At 38.0% G+C, this 18,398-nt stretch overlaps 4 protein-coding genes across 13 annotated transcripts in view; 3 read left to right on the forward strand and 1 right to left on the reverse strand.

Annotated features, from left to right (window-relative positions):
• Nucleotides 1-474: 474 nt before the first annotated feature.
• LOC148913475 (leucine-rich repeats and immunoglobulin-like domains protein 1) lies at nt 475-4,627 on the forward strand. The gene is made up of 8 exons (XM_089030508.1): nt 475-513; nt 784-1,044; nt 1,480-1,731; nt 1,854-1,901; nt 2,362-2,613; nt 3,006-3,041; nt 3,281-3,409; nt 3,850-4,627. Exons 2-8 carry the CDS (start codon nt 915-917, stop codon nt 3,960-3,962), a joined length of 960 nt encoding a protein of 319 aa, XP_088886634.1. The 5' UTR covers nt 475-513; nt 784-914; the 3' UTR covers nt 3,963-4,627.
• Nucleotides 4,628-6,200: 1,573 nt separating this feature from the next.
• On the reverse strand, nt 6,201-12,523 carry LOC116288055 (uncharacterized). 6 transcript variants are annotated; one of them, XM_089030450.1, is made up of 3 exons: nt 11,517-11,601; nt 11,261-11,349; nt 6,201-9,194 (listed from the first exon to the last, which is right to left on the reverse strand). In XM_089030450.1, exons 2-3 carry the CDS (start codon nt 11,301-11,303, stop codon nt 7,084-7,086), a joined length of 2,154 nt encoding a protein of 717 aa, XP_088886576.1. In that variant the 5' UTR covers nt 11,304-11,349; nt 11,517-11,601; the 3' UTR covers nt 6,201-7,083. The 6 variants fall into 6 exon arrangements, with proteins under 6 accessions (XP_088886576.1, XP_031550625.2, XP_088886583.1 ...); XM_031694765.2 differs by lacking the exons at nt 11,261-11,349; nt 11,517-11,601 and adding an exon at nt 12,315-12,523; XM_089030457.1 differs by lacking the exon at nt 11,261-11,349 and having other exon boundaries at nt 11,517-11,836.
• Nucleotides 12,524-14,675: 2,152 nt separating this feature from the next.
• On the forward strand, nt 14,676-16,137 carry LOC148913476 (uncharacterized). Its single transcript, XM_089033123.1, has 2 exons — nt 14,676-15,265; nt 15,797-16,137. The coding sequence occupies exons 1-2, from the start codon at nt 14,839-14,841 to the stop codon at nt 16,135-16,137; spliced, it is 768 nt and encodes a 255-aa protein (XP_088889249.1). The 5' UTR covers nt 14,676-14,838.
• Nucleotides 16,138-16,176: 39 nt separating this feature from the next.
• The window catches only part of LOC116302842 (immunoglobulin superfamily member 10), a 50,772-nt gene continuing 48,550 nt past the window's right edge, over nt 16,177-18,398 (forward strand). The window contains exon 1 of one of the 5 annotated variants that reach the window (XM_089030467.1): nt 16,177-16,819. In XM_089030467.1, coding sequence (XP_088886593.1) covers nt 16,280-16,819 — 540 coding nt within the window. In that variant the 5' untranslated portion in view covers nt 16,177-16,279. The remainder of the gene's footprint in view (nt 16,820-18,398) is intronic. The other 4 variants (XM_089030484.1, XM_089030478.1, XM_089030490.1 and 1 more) reach the window with 4 other exon arrangements.

Genomic DNA, 18,398 nt, shown 5'->3' on the forward strand with positions numbered 1-18,398 from the left:
TGTCTAACCTGTATTTCACAATAGAGTGTATGCAGCCGAGTTATAAAGCACTTGGGAAGTAGTAGCACTTTTGAACAAAGTATTGTGCTACACATTATGCTTCTCCCAGCATTTAATTCTCTCGTCTTGTGTTGCCGATCCCTGCGTGCTTTTTGCACATTGGAAATCCCATCCCATCCTATTAGATAAATAATCGTATGTTTGATAGACGATTCGTCAGCGATAAATGCATAATGTTTTTGGTATACATTACATTGATCAGTGTTGCCAGTCATCACCTCTCAAACTCCAGACGTGTCATGTAAGCAACGGGATGTAATCAAGCTACAATGCAATGCTACAGGATATCCACAGCCATCTGGCGTGTGGATATACAGACAAACCCACAAGACAATTGCAAACTCCTTCACGACTTTACTAAACATTATTAACAAGCAATCAGAAGGCACCTACTGCTGTGAGGCGACAACCGGTTTGGTAAACAAACTAAGTGTTCGTGGATTAACGTAGTAGGTAAGAATTAAAAATGTATATTTCCAAAATTAATAAGGTAATTATTTTCATCATTGGGTTTCGTATCGAGCCTTTAAAGGAATGGATGTATGGATGGATGGATGGATGGATGGATGGATGGATGGATGGATGGATGGATGGATGGATGGATGGATGGATGGATGGATGGATGGATGGATGGATGGATGCACGTCTTAGCCCAAGAACTTACTTCAAAACGTATTCACTTATTATAAGATCATCAATAAAATCAAGTACATTTTTTTCCAGAATATGAGCCACAGAACACTACCTTGTCGTCCCAAACATCATACATTATTAAAAACAAGGGATTTCAAGCACAATGTGCTGCAGAAGCTAATCCCGCGCCATATTACATATTCAAGCAAAATAATACGAAAATGCAGAACTCAACTAAAGGTGTGTTTGTGAGTGGCACTTTAACTGGAGACGAAGCTGTTCAGGTCAGCTGTGTTCCATGGAACAAATACGGTTTGGGACCAGAAAGAAAGATTGTTCTTCCAGTGGCCGGTACGTTTACGTACATAAATATTTTTTAACCAAAACCCACGGTTAATCTAGGCTAGTGTACAACAATTATGACCAAACATATTATGGCTTTTCATTAAATTATTGTCTTAATATGGTTTAAATATATGTATATATATTTCTTCACGATATGATAATAAGCTTGTATAAATTTACAAATAATGACAAATAAACTCAAAATATTTACGCAATAACATCACACTGATTAACACATTGGAGGAATAAACCTTGATATCTCAAAGATGAACCACTTAATATATTTTACTATTCAGCTATCACTTCATTTAGAAGTGAAGGCACTTCAATAAAAGGACGCCTCAGATTTACCAGGCAGCATTATAGAAATTATGCAAGTTAATAATAAGTATGTTCCAATCAAAAAAATGGTTTAACGATTTCTCTTTCTCTCACCTACAGAGAAGCCAAAGTTAAGGAATAACCTGCGCACAAGTTACAACATGACAGCCAAAACTAGCATAACTCTTACATGTAGAGCCACAGGAAACCCAGCACCAAATATTTCATGGACTAAAGGAGAAAGTTCAGAAGTTGTCAGTGTCAAAGAATATTATGAGGTCGACTATGAGTGTTCCAACGAAACCCTCGTTTTCTATTGCACTGCAAGTAATATTGCTGGTAGTGTAAGAAGTCCTCAAATTAAAGTGCAAAGTAAGTAAAGTTCTTAACACAAAAATTTAATAAAAACATACTTAGTGATAATAAAAATGAATTAAACGCCAGAACTGAGATGATTAATATATATCTCACTAATGATATCGCATTAAATGTAGCTGACAGATGCATTATTCCACGGGATAAAAAGGTTTCACCTATTTATGGTAAGCAAAACCCCACACAAGCTTAATTTATCATTGGCATGTTATTGATGAATGGTTTGCAATCATTCACAAAAGAGCAAAGGAACAGCGACATGAAGCCACGTTAGTGGTACTAACGAAGAAATATTTTGTTAAATATCATTGACATGGCCACGATGGCGAAGCTTGCAAAAGAAAAAAATATTTATCAAGAATTTCCATGTGCAGCTTTTGGATTGCTCAATAGCCCCCTTGCATATGACGTCGATCTGGGCCCGGGGACCAAACAATGAAAGAAATTTACATGAGAAATGTTTTCAAAATCTCAAGGGAAGAAAACTTAATTGTTTTGACCCCCGGATAGAGAATTAGTGCAAGGGGTCTATAGGAAGTCTAAAGCCAATGAAATTTTGTTAGATGAAATATATTATTCATTTAAGTCAACGTCTCACATTGTCAATATGATCAATGCCTATTTTAGAGCCACCTTCGTTTGCCAATGATCTGGTCACAAACTACAGCTTGACTACAAATAGCATAAATATCACCTGCAATGCTACAGGGATTCCAAAGCCAAGTATTACATGGACTAAAGGAGAGAGCAATGAAGTTATCAGCTCCAAAGAATACTATGAGGTTCCTTTAAAAAATTATGACAAAAGCAAGCTGGTCTTTTATTGCCATGCAAGCAATGTCCTTGGGAAAGCAAGAAGCTCTGAAATTCAAGTGCATGGTAAGTGATATCGATTCGAAGCATTTCAAAAAGTATCCAGTACTTTACGCATTTTTTTTTTCTGTATTTTACAACACGATGGGGAACTATATTCACCTAGAGTAAATTGCAACAACAGTTGTAGCACATTCTTGCAAAAACAACGATGTCGTATATTTTTTTAAATGCCTGCAATTTTTTGTTCCAATATTTTACACTTGAAGATTCCGAAACTTATTTCTGCCAGCGCGAGAAATTATACTGCATTAGGTAGGACAGAGTGGTTCACAGATAATTGAGTGAGCTACTGATACTGCCGACCAGGTGTTGAGTAAGTGGTTGGTCAACTTAGGGGTTGTCTATAAATCCAATGTATGCATCGTATAGTCAATCAAGTTTTTTTTATATTTTAGTTATGACAAAAGATAAGGATATTGAATATTTAAAAGGTAAGCTTAATAACACGTGCGCTTGATCTTAAAAATTAGTTATCTTTATAGTTCAAGTAAACAATCAACTTCGTTCCTCCTTCCTTACTCTTGCTATTCTCCATCCTTCCTATCTCTTTTCCTTTCAATTTATCATAATTTATCATAACGCATACCATAAACAGATGACCGTATGAGGTTTTGTTAAATAACTTTTTTGCAATATGTGAAATAACATTGTCTTCTTTTACTACCTCAAGTTGGCCCTGACAGGAAAAAATATGAGATTATCGTTATCACCGCTGTGTCACTAACTGTCGTCTTCTTGATGGTCATCGTGTTTGCGGTGATTATAAGAATCTGCAAAACGGGAACTTCACGAATTAAAGGTAGAGAGTGTGTGTGTGTGAGAGAGAGAGAGAGAGAGGGCCGAGAGAAGGAGAGAGGGAGGGAGGGAGATAGAGAAACAGACCAAAAACTTGTAGAATATAGAAAGGAATATAGAATATTGATCTATGTGACAAGATGACCCCAAGCAACAAGCGCAGACTCGGTTAGTTTTAGCAATTGCTCCATTAGAATATATTGATCGAATTGTTGCACACTGAAGCAGATTGTATATGATAGTAAGGAACTAACAAAGTGTTAGTGAATGCATTCTAATTGGCATTGAGTATTGCGCACACTCTGATTGCTCCAAAAGAGTTTGTAGTTTCAGCACTGTTACTGTGTCATCTGTTGTCTCGTTTTATATTCATACAAAATCTGCTCTGTAAAGATGCACCCCGTGACAGGACCTGTACTAAAACCATGTATTTTTCCCCCAAAGAACACAAAGAACCACCACACGTAGAGCAAGTAGACGCTGTACCAATTATCGTAAGTGGTAAGGTTGGAGAAGTAGTCCCTCATCACGAAGGACCTGCACTACGCGACCATTGAAGAGGTAGCGTACAAGGAGAAAAAGAAAAGCTTTTTTAAAAGAAAGAAAAAACCACCTGCAAATGACGAAAAGGTTGAGAAGAAAGGTGGGGATCCAGTTTACGCTGTGGTGAAAAAAGAACCGCGTACAAAAGAAACAGTTTAGATCGTTATAATGGCTGAGTACTGATATATTTAACACTTCATGCGGAAGATTCGATTTTTTGATAATGCTACTCGTATGTAAAGATAATCAAATTACGCTTTTGATAGTTAGCAAAAATAGCAAAAATGATTAAAAAATCGGTCGATAATGATGAGCAATGTTGCTCAATATTAACAAACTAAGTTAATCAGTTTTTTTAATACTTTTATGAAATAACAACTACATGTTCTTTGGGAAAATGAGGAAATGCAGTAGCAAGTTGGTAACAAGCTATTGGTTCTTCCAATAAAGATATATTCAAATTTACTACTCTAATACTTAATCATTACTTCTTCTCGCACCTAAACGGTGAGACGGCCATCGACGTCATCGCCAAAGCGTCTTGACAACTCGACATCTGCCATTGTTTTACTCACATTGATTGTTAGCTAGCATAATCGTCAGGCCGCTGGAAGGAAATGCTTGCAGTTTTGTAAACAGTTTAAATGTAGAATGTTTAAAATAAAGTAGTTTCGAAGCTGTTGGCTTGTTGTAATGTTTAGTCGTAATTTGCTCGAAACATCGAAATGACTAGAATTAATTTCTGGCGCGCCTTTGCCGGCCAACCACCTTTACCTTGGCAATGATAGTTATAAGTAATTATCCATGTGTAAATACAAGGTCAAAATATACTAAATAAAGCATTGCGTTTCTATGCATAATAACCATATAACCAAATACAATTTGCGACAAGCTTTTTTTGAAATACATTTACGCAAATGATTCAGCTTCGTTTTAGCGCGGTTAAAAAAAAACTAAGCATGAGTGCTAAAAAATATCTTTGACATCGAGTGAACAGACCGTTAACTATTAGGGTTGTACCGCGCTTAAACGGAGTTGTGTCAGTTGGGGTCACAAACAACGACGTTCTTGGATATCTAGGCATGTTAAAACTTTAGTAGGAAGTCAAAGTGGCAGACTAACTCGAAATCAAGCAGAATAACAGAAAATCAAGGTAACTTAAAAATATTCACTATTTAAATTGCATACATTCTCGAAAAAACCCAACTATTTATTATCCTATCGCCCGCGATCAGCTTAAGGTTTAAGCACCTATTGTCTGAAAAATATTCAATCAAAAATGTTTAACGGATCATTTACGCAGACCATGCCGCCACCGCAAACCACTTTGTTCTCGTAAGAGCTTATTTATGTCCTATAACACTTGGCCCTGTTTTGATAATCTTATGCAAAGGCATTTCTTTAGAGGCAAAGTTATGTGCTTGAACACTTTTCAATGTTTGCTATAAGTAGTTTGCTTCCTGGCATTTTCTGTAAAGCTGCAACGAAGGCGTCCTTGGCCTTTTGCTTCTCTCCTACTTGATAATAGCTATAACCAAGAAGTTTATATCCATTTACATCTTCACACAGGTCACACAACATTTGATATTCTTCGAAAACGCTCTTTAGTTTCGTTAGTCATCTTCTTGTACTAAACATTTTACCAGGAAATAAAGCACAAAGATACTAGTTTATTCGTTGTCAACAAATATGTCCGGGCATTCTGCGCCATGCCCCCCCCCTCCCCCCCATCTCTCGTACTCGCCTACAGACCTCCGCCCCCCAGTCCCAGGATACACCAATACACTATTCAAATTTCTCTGATCCAGGCCAAAGACTTTGTCATTAAAATCTTTTCTTGTGAAAATGAAAAAATTTAACGATTAACCAACGTGTAGCTCGTCGTTCAAAAAGCAGGAATGAGTAAGTGTTATTACTGGAACATATTCTAGAGCATATTCTAACCAATACAGTATTCAAATTGCACGAAGAACGTAGCTGCAGAAGGCAGCTAGCTGGAAAAAGACTCAGTAGAGGAACTGTTTGGTGGTTGTCATAGTTTTCAGCAGGTACGTGTAAACTACATGTACGTGTGGTTCCAAGAAAGCATAAGCTATTGATTTTCATGCGTCATCAGTCTCAACAAATATATCGTCTTGACAATTCGACAACTGGCAATGTTTCAGTCGCATCAGTTAACAAGCACAACTGTCAGGCCACTGGAAAAAGTGCTTACAGTAGTTTTATAAACGATATAGATATCATGTAGAATGTTTAAAATGAAGTGGTATGGAATTTATTGGCTTGTTATAATTTCTAGTCATACTTTGCTCGAAACATCGAAATGATTAGATATAATTTTTGGCGCGCCTTTACCTTAATTAACCGCCTTCACTTTGGGAAGGATAAGTAAACTTAATTATCTTTGTGTGACACGAGGTCAAGAGATAGTGAATCAAGTATTTTGTTTTTATGCATGCAGTAAATTAATAACCGTATTAACCATATTGCGACAACTTTCTTTGAAATAGAAGTAATTCAATAATTCAATTAGTAATTACCAAGTAAGAGTGTTAAAAATATATTTACAGCTCACGTGCCATTGAGTTAACAGCTAATTTTACGGCGCCAAAACAACTGATACAGGGTCACAAAGTCAGTATTCTAATCTTCGGTTACGACCGTGCTATCTACAAGGATATTGAAGCATTCTAAAACCGCGTCTGTAGGAAGGCAAAATGGCAGAATAAATCCAAATCAATTATCTTATTGTCGGAGTAATGATAAAAAGGTAAATTATTCATTACTCCGACGAAGGACTAGCGTCCGAAACGTCAGTAAGTTTTTTCATCTTTTTCACGGTGTATAATTTACCTTTTTATCATTACTGTTTCATCAGAAACACCGACGCAGCTCACACTAGTTTTTAGCTAGATAATTTATCTTATTGTCGATAATCAGCTGAACGTTTAAGCTCCTATTGTCTGAAAAATTTCCAATGAATAACGTCGAATGGAAATTTATAACTTAAACCATGCCGCAACCGCAAAACCACTTTATCTGGTAAGCTTATATTATGTCCTTTGGCATTTGGCTCTGTTTCGAGAATATTTTATGAAGGCATGTCTTTACTGCCAAACCATGCCAGATGCGAAATTACGTGCTTTGACATTTTTCAATGTTTGCTATAAGTAGTTTGCTTCCTGGCATTTTCTGTAAAGCTGCAACGAAGGCGTCCTTGGCCTTTTGCTTCTCTCCTACTTGATAATAGCTATAACCAAGAAGTTTATTTCCATTTACATCTTCACACAGTGAGCACACCTTTTGATATTCTTCGAAAAAGCTCTTTAGTTTGGTTACTTCATCTTCTTGTACTAAACATTTTATCAGGAAATAAAACACAAAGATAAGCGACGGCGCTTCTATTTTCATATGTGTCGTTATTTCTAACTGTAAATCTGAATCAAGACATATTTGTTCACTGTATCCAAATTCTGTTACATCACTTTGGATTTCTTCCTTTGTCTTTTTATCCGCTTCGTCTACCACGGTTTCAAGAGTTCGTATGGCCTCCTTGTATCTTTTTTGTGTCATAAGAATGGTAGCATGCGTGACATGTGTTCCGCAAGACTTTAAACCCTGGGCTTCGATTTGTTCCTGTATAACTTGCCCTGCCTTCTGTAGATATTCATTTCTCTCGGGCGATTCTTCTGGATAGGTGTGTGAAGCTGCATGGTACGCACAAGGCAGATTTTCATAGAAATGCTTAAACTCTGGATAGTGGTCGGCCATTCCGAGCAGTTCTTGAATCAAAAGGAAAAAAAGCCGGCCATCTTGGATTGCAATCGACGCTTCGTTTAGATAGTGAATAAGAGGCATCGGACCAAGATATCTGTTTATCATTGGATAAGAGTCCATTAAAATCTGAACAGCATCTTTTGGTTTGCCTTGGTCCAAAAGAAGCAAACTCATTCTGAACGACGTTGTGAAAAACGCATCGAATGCGGATTTTCTGATGTCTCTGTGGACTTTGAACTTTTCCATGTCTTCCAAGACGTACGCAATATTTGTACGAAATACAAATGGAATCTCAATATTGCTAATAGCATTTGTGTCAGTAAAATTCAAAATTGGTGATATAGGATCTTTCCTTATTTCAAGGAGTCTTGCTTCCACTTCTAGCCATTTTTCGTCTGGTACGTGATCAACAAGATTATTCTTTGGTATGAAAAAACTTGGGATGTTTTTCCGTTTAACACAACTTATCAAACTATCAAGCAAGTAAAGCAAGCACTGTCCAATATGGGTCTCCCAGTAAGACTTTGGAATAGCCTCACATGCATAGAAGAAGACTGTTTTCAAACAGTACGAGGAAAGCACATCCAAATCTTTCAAACAAAGGTACCGTAGTATTTTGAAGTAGATATAACACTGCCGTTGAGCATCAGTTACAGCACTTTTTGCTATTCGTTTTTCTGTAGTTGCAAAAGAAATTCTCCATTCTACATCTGGATTAAGGCTTTGCTTGTGCGCAACTGGAACGACATGGTATCCTTCTGTAACAATGGCTTCCACCAAATCATTTTCAAGCCATTTTCCTTGTTTCGCTCTTTCCACCCATTCCCTTGCCTCCAAGGGCCATTTGTTAACTTGAACAGCGAGAACCATGTCAAGGTCAATCCTAAGACCATAGGTTTGTATATTTTCAGCATTTAAGATGGTCGAGTACTCTACCGACACTGCTGGACCATGAATCAATATGGATTTTTGATCGTCTTCAGGACCACTGCTGACGACTTTCTTGTGCATTCTATTCTGAATCCTCTGCCCGCTCAGGTACTTTTTATCATTCAGAGTAATAACATCTCTGAGGTCCTCGGTGCACTTGTGTAAACGCACTCTGGTGTAACCTGGGTGAACGTCTCCAGATTCCAATGTCGCTTGGATATTTAAACACTGGATAGGATCTGATGTGGATATCCGGAAATCCTTCTCGACAAACAAGATATCTGCGTCTGCATGAGTGCCAAGCTCTGAATTTAGTTCGATTGACATGGAATGTGGAATATTGAGACCCTCTGTTGAACTGCCCACCGGTACAGCATTTGTTATATGTTTCTCCTCACAATATGCTTTGAGCTGTGATTCGAGGTTGATGTCTCGATCTAAAGTTACCAGTCGTTTAGGAAGTAAAATGCTGATGACGTAAGACAAATGGTGTGGGGAGAGGCTGGCTTTTTCGTCCCATTCTTCTACCATAAACGGCACTGCAGATAAAAAATATAGAAAATTGAGGTTAAAGTTTGGGTTCAGAGGGAAAAATAGATAAATAAAGACGCAATAGTTTGATCTGTATGTCAATCTTAGGCATGTAAAATTATATCGAATAAAGTCGATACATCTTCGCGACAAGATCAGTCGGGAAGAACGACTTGCGCTAAAATTCGGACTTCACTTGAGACGAACTAAGTGCAAAAATGTCAATGTAAGTTTAAATTTCTTGAGGACAAATTAAGAATGAGTTACGGCATAGTTCTTTGGAATTACGTAGCAAAATCAGCGAACAGTAACAAAATATGTGGGTCATGCAGACTTGAATCAAGACTATTTCTAAGCACTTTTTTTAAAGAATATCTGCTTATTTCACATGCAGTGTGAATAAATAATTTTTAGAGTGAATATGGTTATCTTATGTGAAAAAGTCACACAGACATGAGAAGGTCAAGATAAAAGGAAAATTAATTTAAAGTGCTCATACCTGGTAAGTCTTTACACAATATTTTCAGAATTCTTTAAATAGTAAATAGTTGATTGCGAAAAAAATTCGTCGTTTTAATGTCGAGATACGAAGGTTTATATTTCCAATATGTTAATGACTATGACGTAACATAAGGGATTTGAGTTATTTTGTGGCAACTTTTAATATTGAACGCTGGAAATTTTTGAAAACAAATTTGTAAGAGCCTTTACGTGAGTCACGAGTAAAAGGGTGATGCTTTTAAAATACCGTATTCCAGAACGAGTGCAGTGTTGTATATCAAATGATCCCTTATGTTACGACATAGTCATTTACATATTGGGAATGTCTAAAGAATCAATTTTGTGTAAGGGCTTATAAGCACTTTAAGCATGACGCAACGCTCTTGTAAAAGCGGGACGTAAAAGGGGCACAGGGAACCCAATACCTCAAGTTTGCCATGCGACAGTTTGATTCTTCTATAAAGAATCAAAAGTATAAACAAATGGCTAGCCATATTGTCAACTGAAATGTAATCTGCCGATCTGTATGGGCACATACAAGGTACAGCCACGAGCTAAGTCTACAAGGTAGTCTCTCTTTGCAGCCGTTCTTAGTGTTGGCCTTAAAATCCCTCCCCACTAACGTCTGCTCAAAGGAACACAGCATTCCTTTACCATTGTTCCGTCGAAAAATCATTTGCCCAAAACAATGTCATCAATTGTCCTGCAGTGACCAGTCATTATGTAGGTTATATGTAGCTTTTATTGCGGTCAAGAAAGGGTCTTTTCCTCGACAATATTTTATATAACAATAATATCGATCAATAGTATAAAGAACAAAGCTTCAGCTTTTGGAAGTCGCCCGTCGTTTGCTAAAATGTAATCATTTGAAATCGACGTACCAATAATCTGACAATATTTCGACTCTTCGAGTGGTATACTTATCTTCATAATGTTTTTTTTACGAGCGATTACTGAAGCTTAAAAAACTTAAAATTACCATGTAATTATTTTTTATCTTCATTAAATATTCACGAATTTCAAAAAATGTAAATTATCGTGTCCTAGTTTGCATGTACTATAGTGTTGTCTATAAACACTAAATTAATATTTTAAAGTTGCAAACCGATGCCTATTTGACTTTGTGGAGCAAAATTCGAATGCGAAGATTCAGGGAAGGCCTTTTAAATGTATTATTCTGTTTATATAACTCAAGTGTATAACATATATATACCAATATTAGCGATTAAATTCTTCTGATTATCATACTCATATTATTTATCAGTACCTTTCATTTTCTTGTACGTTAGGGTTTTAGTCCTGAGACTCGTAAAAACAGTGATTGGCTGAGGTATGTATGGTAGTTTTTGAAGATGGATAATCTTAGGGTTTTTTTAAATAAAATTCTTCGAATACTTTCAAGCAGGTGAACATTGCCACCTCTCCAACACAATGTCCAATCATTCTAACTTCCTTCTCTTCCTAGAAATTTGCGTATTGAATGCCTCTATTTATAAATCAGTACGTTTGGGGGTTTTCTAGTAATTACTTAAAAATACATTTTCCTCTACATACTACCGCATAAATTAGGTACCTGATAAGCATGGAATACCAGTTTCTGCTGTGACTTCTAACATACTGTTGTGCTTTTAAAGAAGTTCCTCAAACCAACATCGAAGTCGTCTACGTTCAAGTTCAAGGACACTAGGTTAGACAAATTGAGTTTTGTTTCTTGCAGGACTTGGAATCAGTCGTATTTGATAGATGACAAATATATATTTATGTTATTATGTTTTCTTAGTTAGCTACATTAATCTTCAATCGGTTACTAACTAGCGAGCGTCTTTTACCTCTTTTTATAGCATCCCAGGCCAAGACGCCTTACAGTAGAGCAGTTTTCGCATGACTGTGAAAAGCTCAGTGCCTTAAGCGTGACGTGCCGTGAGCGTCATACTTTGAGAATTTAATTTGCTGATATTTTTTTCACGCGAAATATGATTGGTCGGATGGAGAGTAAGTTCTCGTGCAATGTGATTTGTCTGGCGTATCCCTTACTGTGTCACGACCGTGTTCGTGCCGTGAACTTTTCACGGTCATACGAAAACTGCACTATCAATACTTATATTTACTGCTGTGCTATCAGTAACGTGTAACGGCTGAGTGATCGGATTGCGTTATTACGGCTTCCTTAATTTAATCGTTGACCCTGAATATGTTAGGGTGCTAATGTATCCGTGAAATAATATATAGCACTAAACACATCTTTTTCTTTTGTTTTCGATTGTCTCATTGGTGCTATTTCATTGGTACTAATTAGTTAGTACCATTTACGAATATGATTTCGCTCTACCTTAAGCTAAGGAGATCTTTATTGGCTAATAACAAAGTACTGCTATATTCAAAAAAATATAATACGTCTGTCTGATTGTATGATGGTCATTTTGCATTTCGAAAGTCTGACTATTGTACAATCAAAGCTTCGATTGCTAATTTCTAATATTCACATAGTTTCTAACTATGTTATAAACTCAGCTTTTACTGCTGTCCGAACAGAGGCTGTCAGTATATGCTGAAGACCAAGGCGGCTTTTCGGCGTAATCAAGCTACAACTGCTTATTTTTATTGCAAATTTCGAATCAGTAACTTACTTTCACTTGTTGCATCGCTTTCAGGCTACTATGTATGGCTTAGTTCGATCCATTTGGGTTCGACTTCATTTTCGCCACGTTATTGCAACTGAAACTCAGCTGAAGACCGCATGAAAATAATAGAAGTCATATATGACTCGTAAAACATATGTAGGGAACCTTTAAGCCCAACTAGATTTCCCTCTATTCATTTAAATTTTCTCGGTTGGATTAATAAATCATTGGATGAGTGTTTTCTCGGAAGTGATCGATGTCATGTGATCATGCATCTTCCGAGAACGACGAACTCGAATCTTTCACTATCTGGTACCTGGCGGTGATATTTTTAAAGAATAATTCTAAAGGTTGGGTGTTTATATGTAAAGGAATAAATCACTAATCAAGAGGAATTTATTCATTGTTCAAGAAACAGGACTAAGTAAGTGTTATAAATAGAACATTTTCTAACCAGTCGAAACCGGTTAAGCGATGATTTCCCTATTTCGTGGAAAGAACTCGAATATCGGGTACTACATGGAACTACTATCATGACAACCAAATATATCGGTAACGACTGTCCTTAAGAACGGATGAAACTATGAATGTATATAACGATTTATTTGATTGACAGTAGTTCCATGTAGTGCCCGATATTCGAGTTCTTCCTACTAAAGTCTCTTAAAAAACCTTCCATGTTTTCTGACTCGATGTCCCCCAATTAAGTTCGTTGTTCGCTTGTGACTCTACAACGTTCGTATGCATGTATCTTCACTATGTTCCAGTCTTTCAGATGTTCAATTATGGTGTATGTCGCTGTGCTAGCTCTCCAGTGTTTCTGGTTAAGACGCCGTAATCAGACAATAAATTTATAGAATGGGACCTTTTACTCGAAAAAGACTGTTAGGATTAGTATTCACGTTATCTTGAGAATCGTCGTCAGTAAAATCTAGTTCACTGATATTCTAGATGATTATTTTTTTCTAAATAGTCGAGTCGTAGGAACGCGGGAATTCAATTCGATTCGAAGGGGAAGACAAACCGGGTGTCCTTGGTTTAGACTCTTCGAATAGTTATTATGCTTGATTTCAAAAGCACATTTTCGTCTGGTTCTAGAGTAGACGACAAATCAAAGGGTTTCCGAGAAAATACGTAATTGACTCTATCCGTGAGTTCGATCTGTCGAATATATAAAGAAGATATAACTACTTAGCTAAAAACTAGTGTACATACTCCGACGAAGGACTAGCGTCCGAAACGTCAGTAGGTTTTTTCATCTTTTTCATGGTGTATAATTTACCTTTTCATCATTACGAATATATAATAGGTTTCCGAGAAAATACATAATTGACTCTACCCTTGAGTTCGATCTTAACCAGTTGGCTAACAGAATTCGAAATTATTGAGTTATGATACTTTTGCCTGTCGATTCTAAAATATACTTTTTGGATGCTGAATGTTACAAACGGCACATATTTTAAACTGCTGCGGAACTATACCAATTTTTATTAACATATCACTTTGAAGAGAATTTTCTTACTTCCCCACAGCGTCACAGCTGGCATGCATCGTGTATTTCTTGGAAAAAACCCATTCTTCTCGTAGCCAGACTCTTCTCAGACGTTTTACAGAATCATGGTAACCATGATCATTATATTATTTATATGATAGTATTGTTATGTGGAGTTTGGATTACCTGTGTTGTTAATTTCTGTTACTACAGTGCCGGTTTATTTGATTTCTTAAGCAATGGTCAATGCTTAATGCAATGCCTAGCTATCAGAGTGTTCTCCCAACTATCCAAGTGCACCACCAATAGACTTACGCACTGCTTTACTTGCTAACTAAAAACTTGCTGCTATAAAAACAAATTATAATACATACACCTTTGTTTGATGGTGAAGGTCTTTTGTGTATTTTAAACGCCGGACTATTGTATAATGTTACATACAGTATGCCTTACTACTATTTGCGATCTACCGTGAAGCATAACGCGCTAAACTTTATAAGTTATACATAGTTATACGTTTCGCAGTTTATTGTGTCATTTCATTTCGTTTCGTTTCGTTTCGTGGCTTATGGTAAGCCGTCACTTTAGCTTTCGATAGTCGACACTTCGTTTTCGCCATGCCACGTTTTCGCGACTGAAACTCGACTTAAAGACCTCGAGGAAGTATATGAAATCTTATGAGTCGTAATTTAAGCCCAACTTGATTTCTTCCGTTGTTTGAATTTTCACTTTCTCAGTCGCATTACGTTTACCGAAGGTAAACTAGTAGAATTGTCCTTAATTCGCACTGACATTTATAGTTACTTGAACAAATTTACTTAAAAAGAAGTACCACAGCCAGGGTAAGCATATATAAGTTACTTTGTTTATCATAGTTTGGCCTACCAACCATGAGCGGACGTGATACAGTAGTAGTATAGGGAATGGGGGTTCCAGCGCAATCTCAACACGGGCAAGACCCGTGTCAAAAATCCACCTACGGACAATCCCCACTCCAAGTGTGGTTGAGGGCAACAGCGCAAATATGTTAGTCTATATATGGAGTGCGAAGAATGTAAAGAGTTTGTTTATGATTTCTGTGTAAAGTGCTTGAAACCCAAGTTTGTACCTACTAAACCAAATAAGTATATTTGTTGTGACAAGAAAATGCAAATAGAAGACGACACGTCAGCACAGTGTTACGAATGTGGTAAGAATATTCGTAATGCCGTACCAAATGCTACCAAAGAGCAGTATTACGCTAATGGAGGCCGTAAGAAGACCCCATACAAAAGAATAAAATACTTCAGAGACTGGATGAGTCACATTCAAGGTCATCGGCCGGTATATTTAGACGACGAAGTAATGGAAAGAATTATAAACCACTTAGAAGAGCCAACCCCGCAAAGTCTACGGAAAACGCTGAAAAAATTAAAACTAGGGAAATATTACAAAGCTATTCCCTATCTTTTGTCTGAAATTACCGGTAAGTCTATTCCCGAGGTTTCTGATATGAGCAGAGCCGAGTGGATGTTTTGTCGGCTGGATAAGGATATTCCTTATTACCCTGACGTAATTTACGAAATATTTTACGAAATAGACCCCAACCACCCCCTGTTAGGATGGATTCCGAGGCGACAATAACATATTACACGTAATTCATACGATGAATTTATATTACGCGTAATAATTTGCCAAATAAGGTCATGCAAATAATTTATATTACGCGTAATAATTCGCCAAATAATTCATATTACGCGTAATAATTCACTGAATTTATATTACGCGTAATAATTCACTGAATTTATATTACGCATAATTTCCAGACTGTCGTTCAATATGCAAATGAAATCCTGTCTCGCTTTTTTCAAAGCAGATGTTTACTGAGCAAGCTTTCTTTGAAGCTCTTCTTTTGCCTCCTGGTAGATCTTTTTGCGAGATTCCTCGGAAAGATCTTTTACGACTGTTTTTTTATTTCTTATATCCGACTTTAATTTCTCGTACTTTTCCTCTTCAGCTAAGATAAGCGAGAATTCTACGTCGTCTATCTTTCTGTCGCGCAAAGCCTTTGAGACAAGGTCAGTGATCGTATTTACTTTAGCCCTTGACAGAGCTATTGTCGTGTCATGCTTGGATATTTTGCTTGACAACTGTTTCATAACGCCTGTTGTAACAGCCGAAATAATACCGCAGACGGCGCCGACGCTAGCCAAAGGAACTCCAACGATTATTCCCGGTCCAGTAAGCGAAGTAGCAACGCCAGAGCCTGTTAACGCCACGGACATGGAGCCGGAAGTTATCGCGATTTTATGTAAAATGCTTCGGGCTCTGACATACTTTTTTCTGACTTTTTCATAGTGTTTAGTTTGCCCTTCCAAGTAAGCGAGGATTAGATTTGCCTTATTCAAGCGGAAGTTCTCGGCATTCAATTCATTGGGTTTTGTAGGTAAATCAGGATAGAGTGGAGGCGCTGATGGTATAACATCCATTATATATACTAATGTACGACGCTTTTGGGAATGATATACAGGAGCAGCCACATCACGACAATAGGGATTACTGGAATTGGAGGGCCTTCAGGAAGATGTTTCCGCACGCGGATGCTAGTAAGTTCGAAAGAAGGCCCGATGGTATTTACTATAACGGCTCCAGAATGTACAGTAATGAGGATTTGAAACCTACGCTGGTTAATCAGATAGACGATCAACTGAAGAATTCTGGTTATGTTGAACATAAGCCTAAGCCAACATATGTTGAACATAAGCCCGTGCAAGGTTGGTCAAAGGAATTATTGCTGGGTACCAGTACTTATCCGATACCCGCAGTTTCATTTGATAAACACCCAAGCTTGGACCTAACGCTGAACATGCGGATTTCTAACAAGCATTCCTTTCCGTTAAAGGTGCGGGATATCTTCAAAGACGTACCCATTGTTCATACCACCGCTAAGGAATCTCATGAATGGTTAAGTGGTCCTAACATGCGTTATTGGCCGCAGCAACTAAACTTTGCAGTTTGGTGTGCCACTAGCGGCTGTGGGGTAAGCGCAAACTTGATGAAGAATTCAATATTTATGTTTCATTTTCACTTCACGGTTAGGAGAATACTACATGAGATGGGCGTTACTGCATTACCGGGAGATGCTGCGTTTTATCCTAGAGATAACAAATACGACGTTCCAGCCTATAACAGGCTTTGTAAGGAGTTCGGTGTTGTAGGGAAGGATTTTAGATGCACTACCGGTGCTAACAATGGTTTGGGACATATTTGGGCTTATTGGGGGATTGGTGGGCACGAGCTAAGCGATAAGGAAGTCCACGCGTTGAATTTACGATTGAACACTGGGTATCACAAAGAAACTCACGACAGTAGCACCTTCTTTGAACCAAATGCCAAGACCACTAAGGAAGTCAGAGACGGACCTCTGTTCAAAGACGAGGGTGGTAAGTATGGTGGAGCTAATCCACTGATTATCAAAATTACCAACGACGAGCAAACAAAGCAATATCTTAATTTCATACCCCCAGAAGGTAAAGGACTAACCAAAGCCGGCCTTGCCCGTTTGAACCGCAGCATAGAAGCTTACGTGTATTCTATCCTTGGAGCTCAGGTAAACACCCGATCTAGCATAGTGGGGAATACCGGCGCCGCAGAAGAGACGCGAGCCGAAGCCTTGATCTTATTCGAAAGTTCGATCTTGGAGGGCGACATTAGCAAGGGCGTACAGCGTTACCAACTAGCTATACAAAATTCTAAGGCGAGGTTGGACTATGCAGTAGCCCCGGGTTGTTGGTTAATGCCTAGTAATTTATCTATAAATACTGGTTCTGTAGTAGGATACAACAATAAACTGCAGCGAGCTACTAAGGATATGAAGTTTGGGGTGAACGACGTGAACTCTGACACTCTTAGGAACATTCCTCACTTCGTAGAGAAGCCAAAAAAGTCACACGAAACGAAGCTACCCGTAGTTAAGAAACCATCAAAGAAGGTCCTACCTGCGATACCTGAGGAATATGACCATAACTTACTAAAGGCCGGCTTAGCAGCTGCAAGCATTGGTCTGAGCTATTATATATGGCGATGAACAACCCCTACGTAGCTGGAGTAGATTGCGTCTATACGACTTACACAGGCGAGAAAAAATACAACCAGGCATCTTGGGTGGACGTCACCGGGATGTCTGTGGATCTGAACTACTCAGGAAAGAAATTGATATTATGCAGCATTTCTTTGGGGGCCGTTAGCAGTGCGAATGTAGGATTTCGTTTCTGTGACGACAATGGAGTATTGCAACCCATGCGCGCGAAGACGAACAACAGAGAGCCCACGCATTTCTCAGTAGAGCCGCCAACGAATAGCGCCGAGAATCTTTCCGTTTGGACTTTCCACATGGTTGCTGATTGCCACGGAAAGGTAAAGCTGCAGATAAGAGTAGATGACACCGGGAGTGTTTGCATAAATAGCATAGAAAATCAAAGGAATACTGTCTATAACCACATGACCATCAGCACTTTGACGGTAATGAGCCTCTAGAAGGGAACTTGTTCCCTGTAATATATGAATCCATACGTGAGGGAAACGCGTTATACCCACCGCTTAGATGAAGAGGGATATGA

Source organism: Actinia tenebrosa, unplaced genomic scaffold, assembly GCF_029948245.1.
Source record: "Actinia tenebrosa isolate PJP-AT-01 unplaced genomic scaffold, QUT_ActTen_1.0 PGA_scaffold0__85_contigs__length_37466705, whole genome shotgun sequence".
In the NCBI taxonomy this organism is placed as follows: Eukaryota; Metazoa; Cnidaria; class Anthozoa; order Actiniaria; family Actiniidae; genus Actinia; species Actinia tenebrosa.

Bases quoted from the DNA above. Each gene is read 5' to 3' on its own strand.
- LOC148913475 (XM_089030508.1), top strand. From the start codon at position 915: ATGCAGAACTCAACTAAAGGTGTGTTTGTGAGTGGCACTTTAACTGGA. The intron at 1,045-1,479 runs GTACGTTTACGT...TCTCACCTACAG, and splicing joins GATTGTTCTTCCAGTGGCCG to AGAAGCCAAAGTTAAGGAAT. The intron at 1,902-2,361 runs GTAAGCAAAACC...TGCCTATTTTAG, and splicing joins AAAGGTTTCACCTATTTATG to AGCCACCTTCGTTTGCCAAT.
- LOC116288055 (XM_089030443.1), bottom strand. From the start codon at position 10,617: ATGAAGATAAGTATACCACTCGAAGAGTCGAAATATTGTCAGATTATT. The intron at 9,195-10,568 runs GTACGTCGATTT...TTTTATCTGCAG, and splicing joins GAAATATTGTCAGATTATTG to TGCCGTTTATGGTAGAAGAA.
- LOC148913476 (XM_089033123.1), top strand. From the start codon at position 14,839: ATGGAGTGCGAAGAATGTAAAGAGTTTGTTTATGATTTCTGTGTAAAG. The intron at 15,266-15,796 runs GTAAGTCTATTC...TTTCCTCTTCAG, and splicing joins TCTTTTGTCTGAAATTACCG to CTAAGATAAGCGAGAATTCT.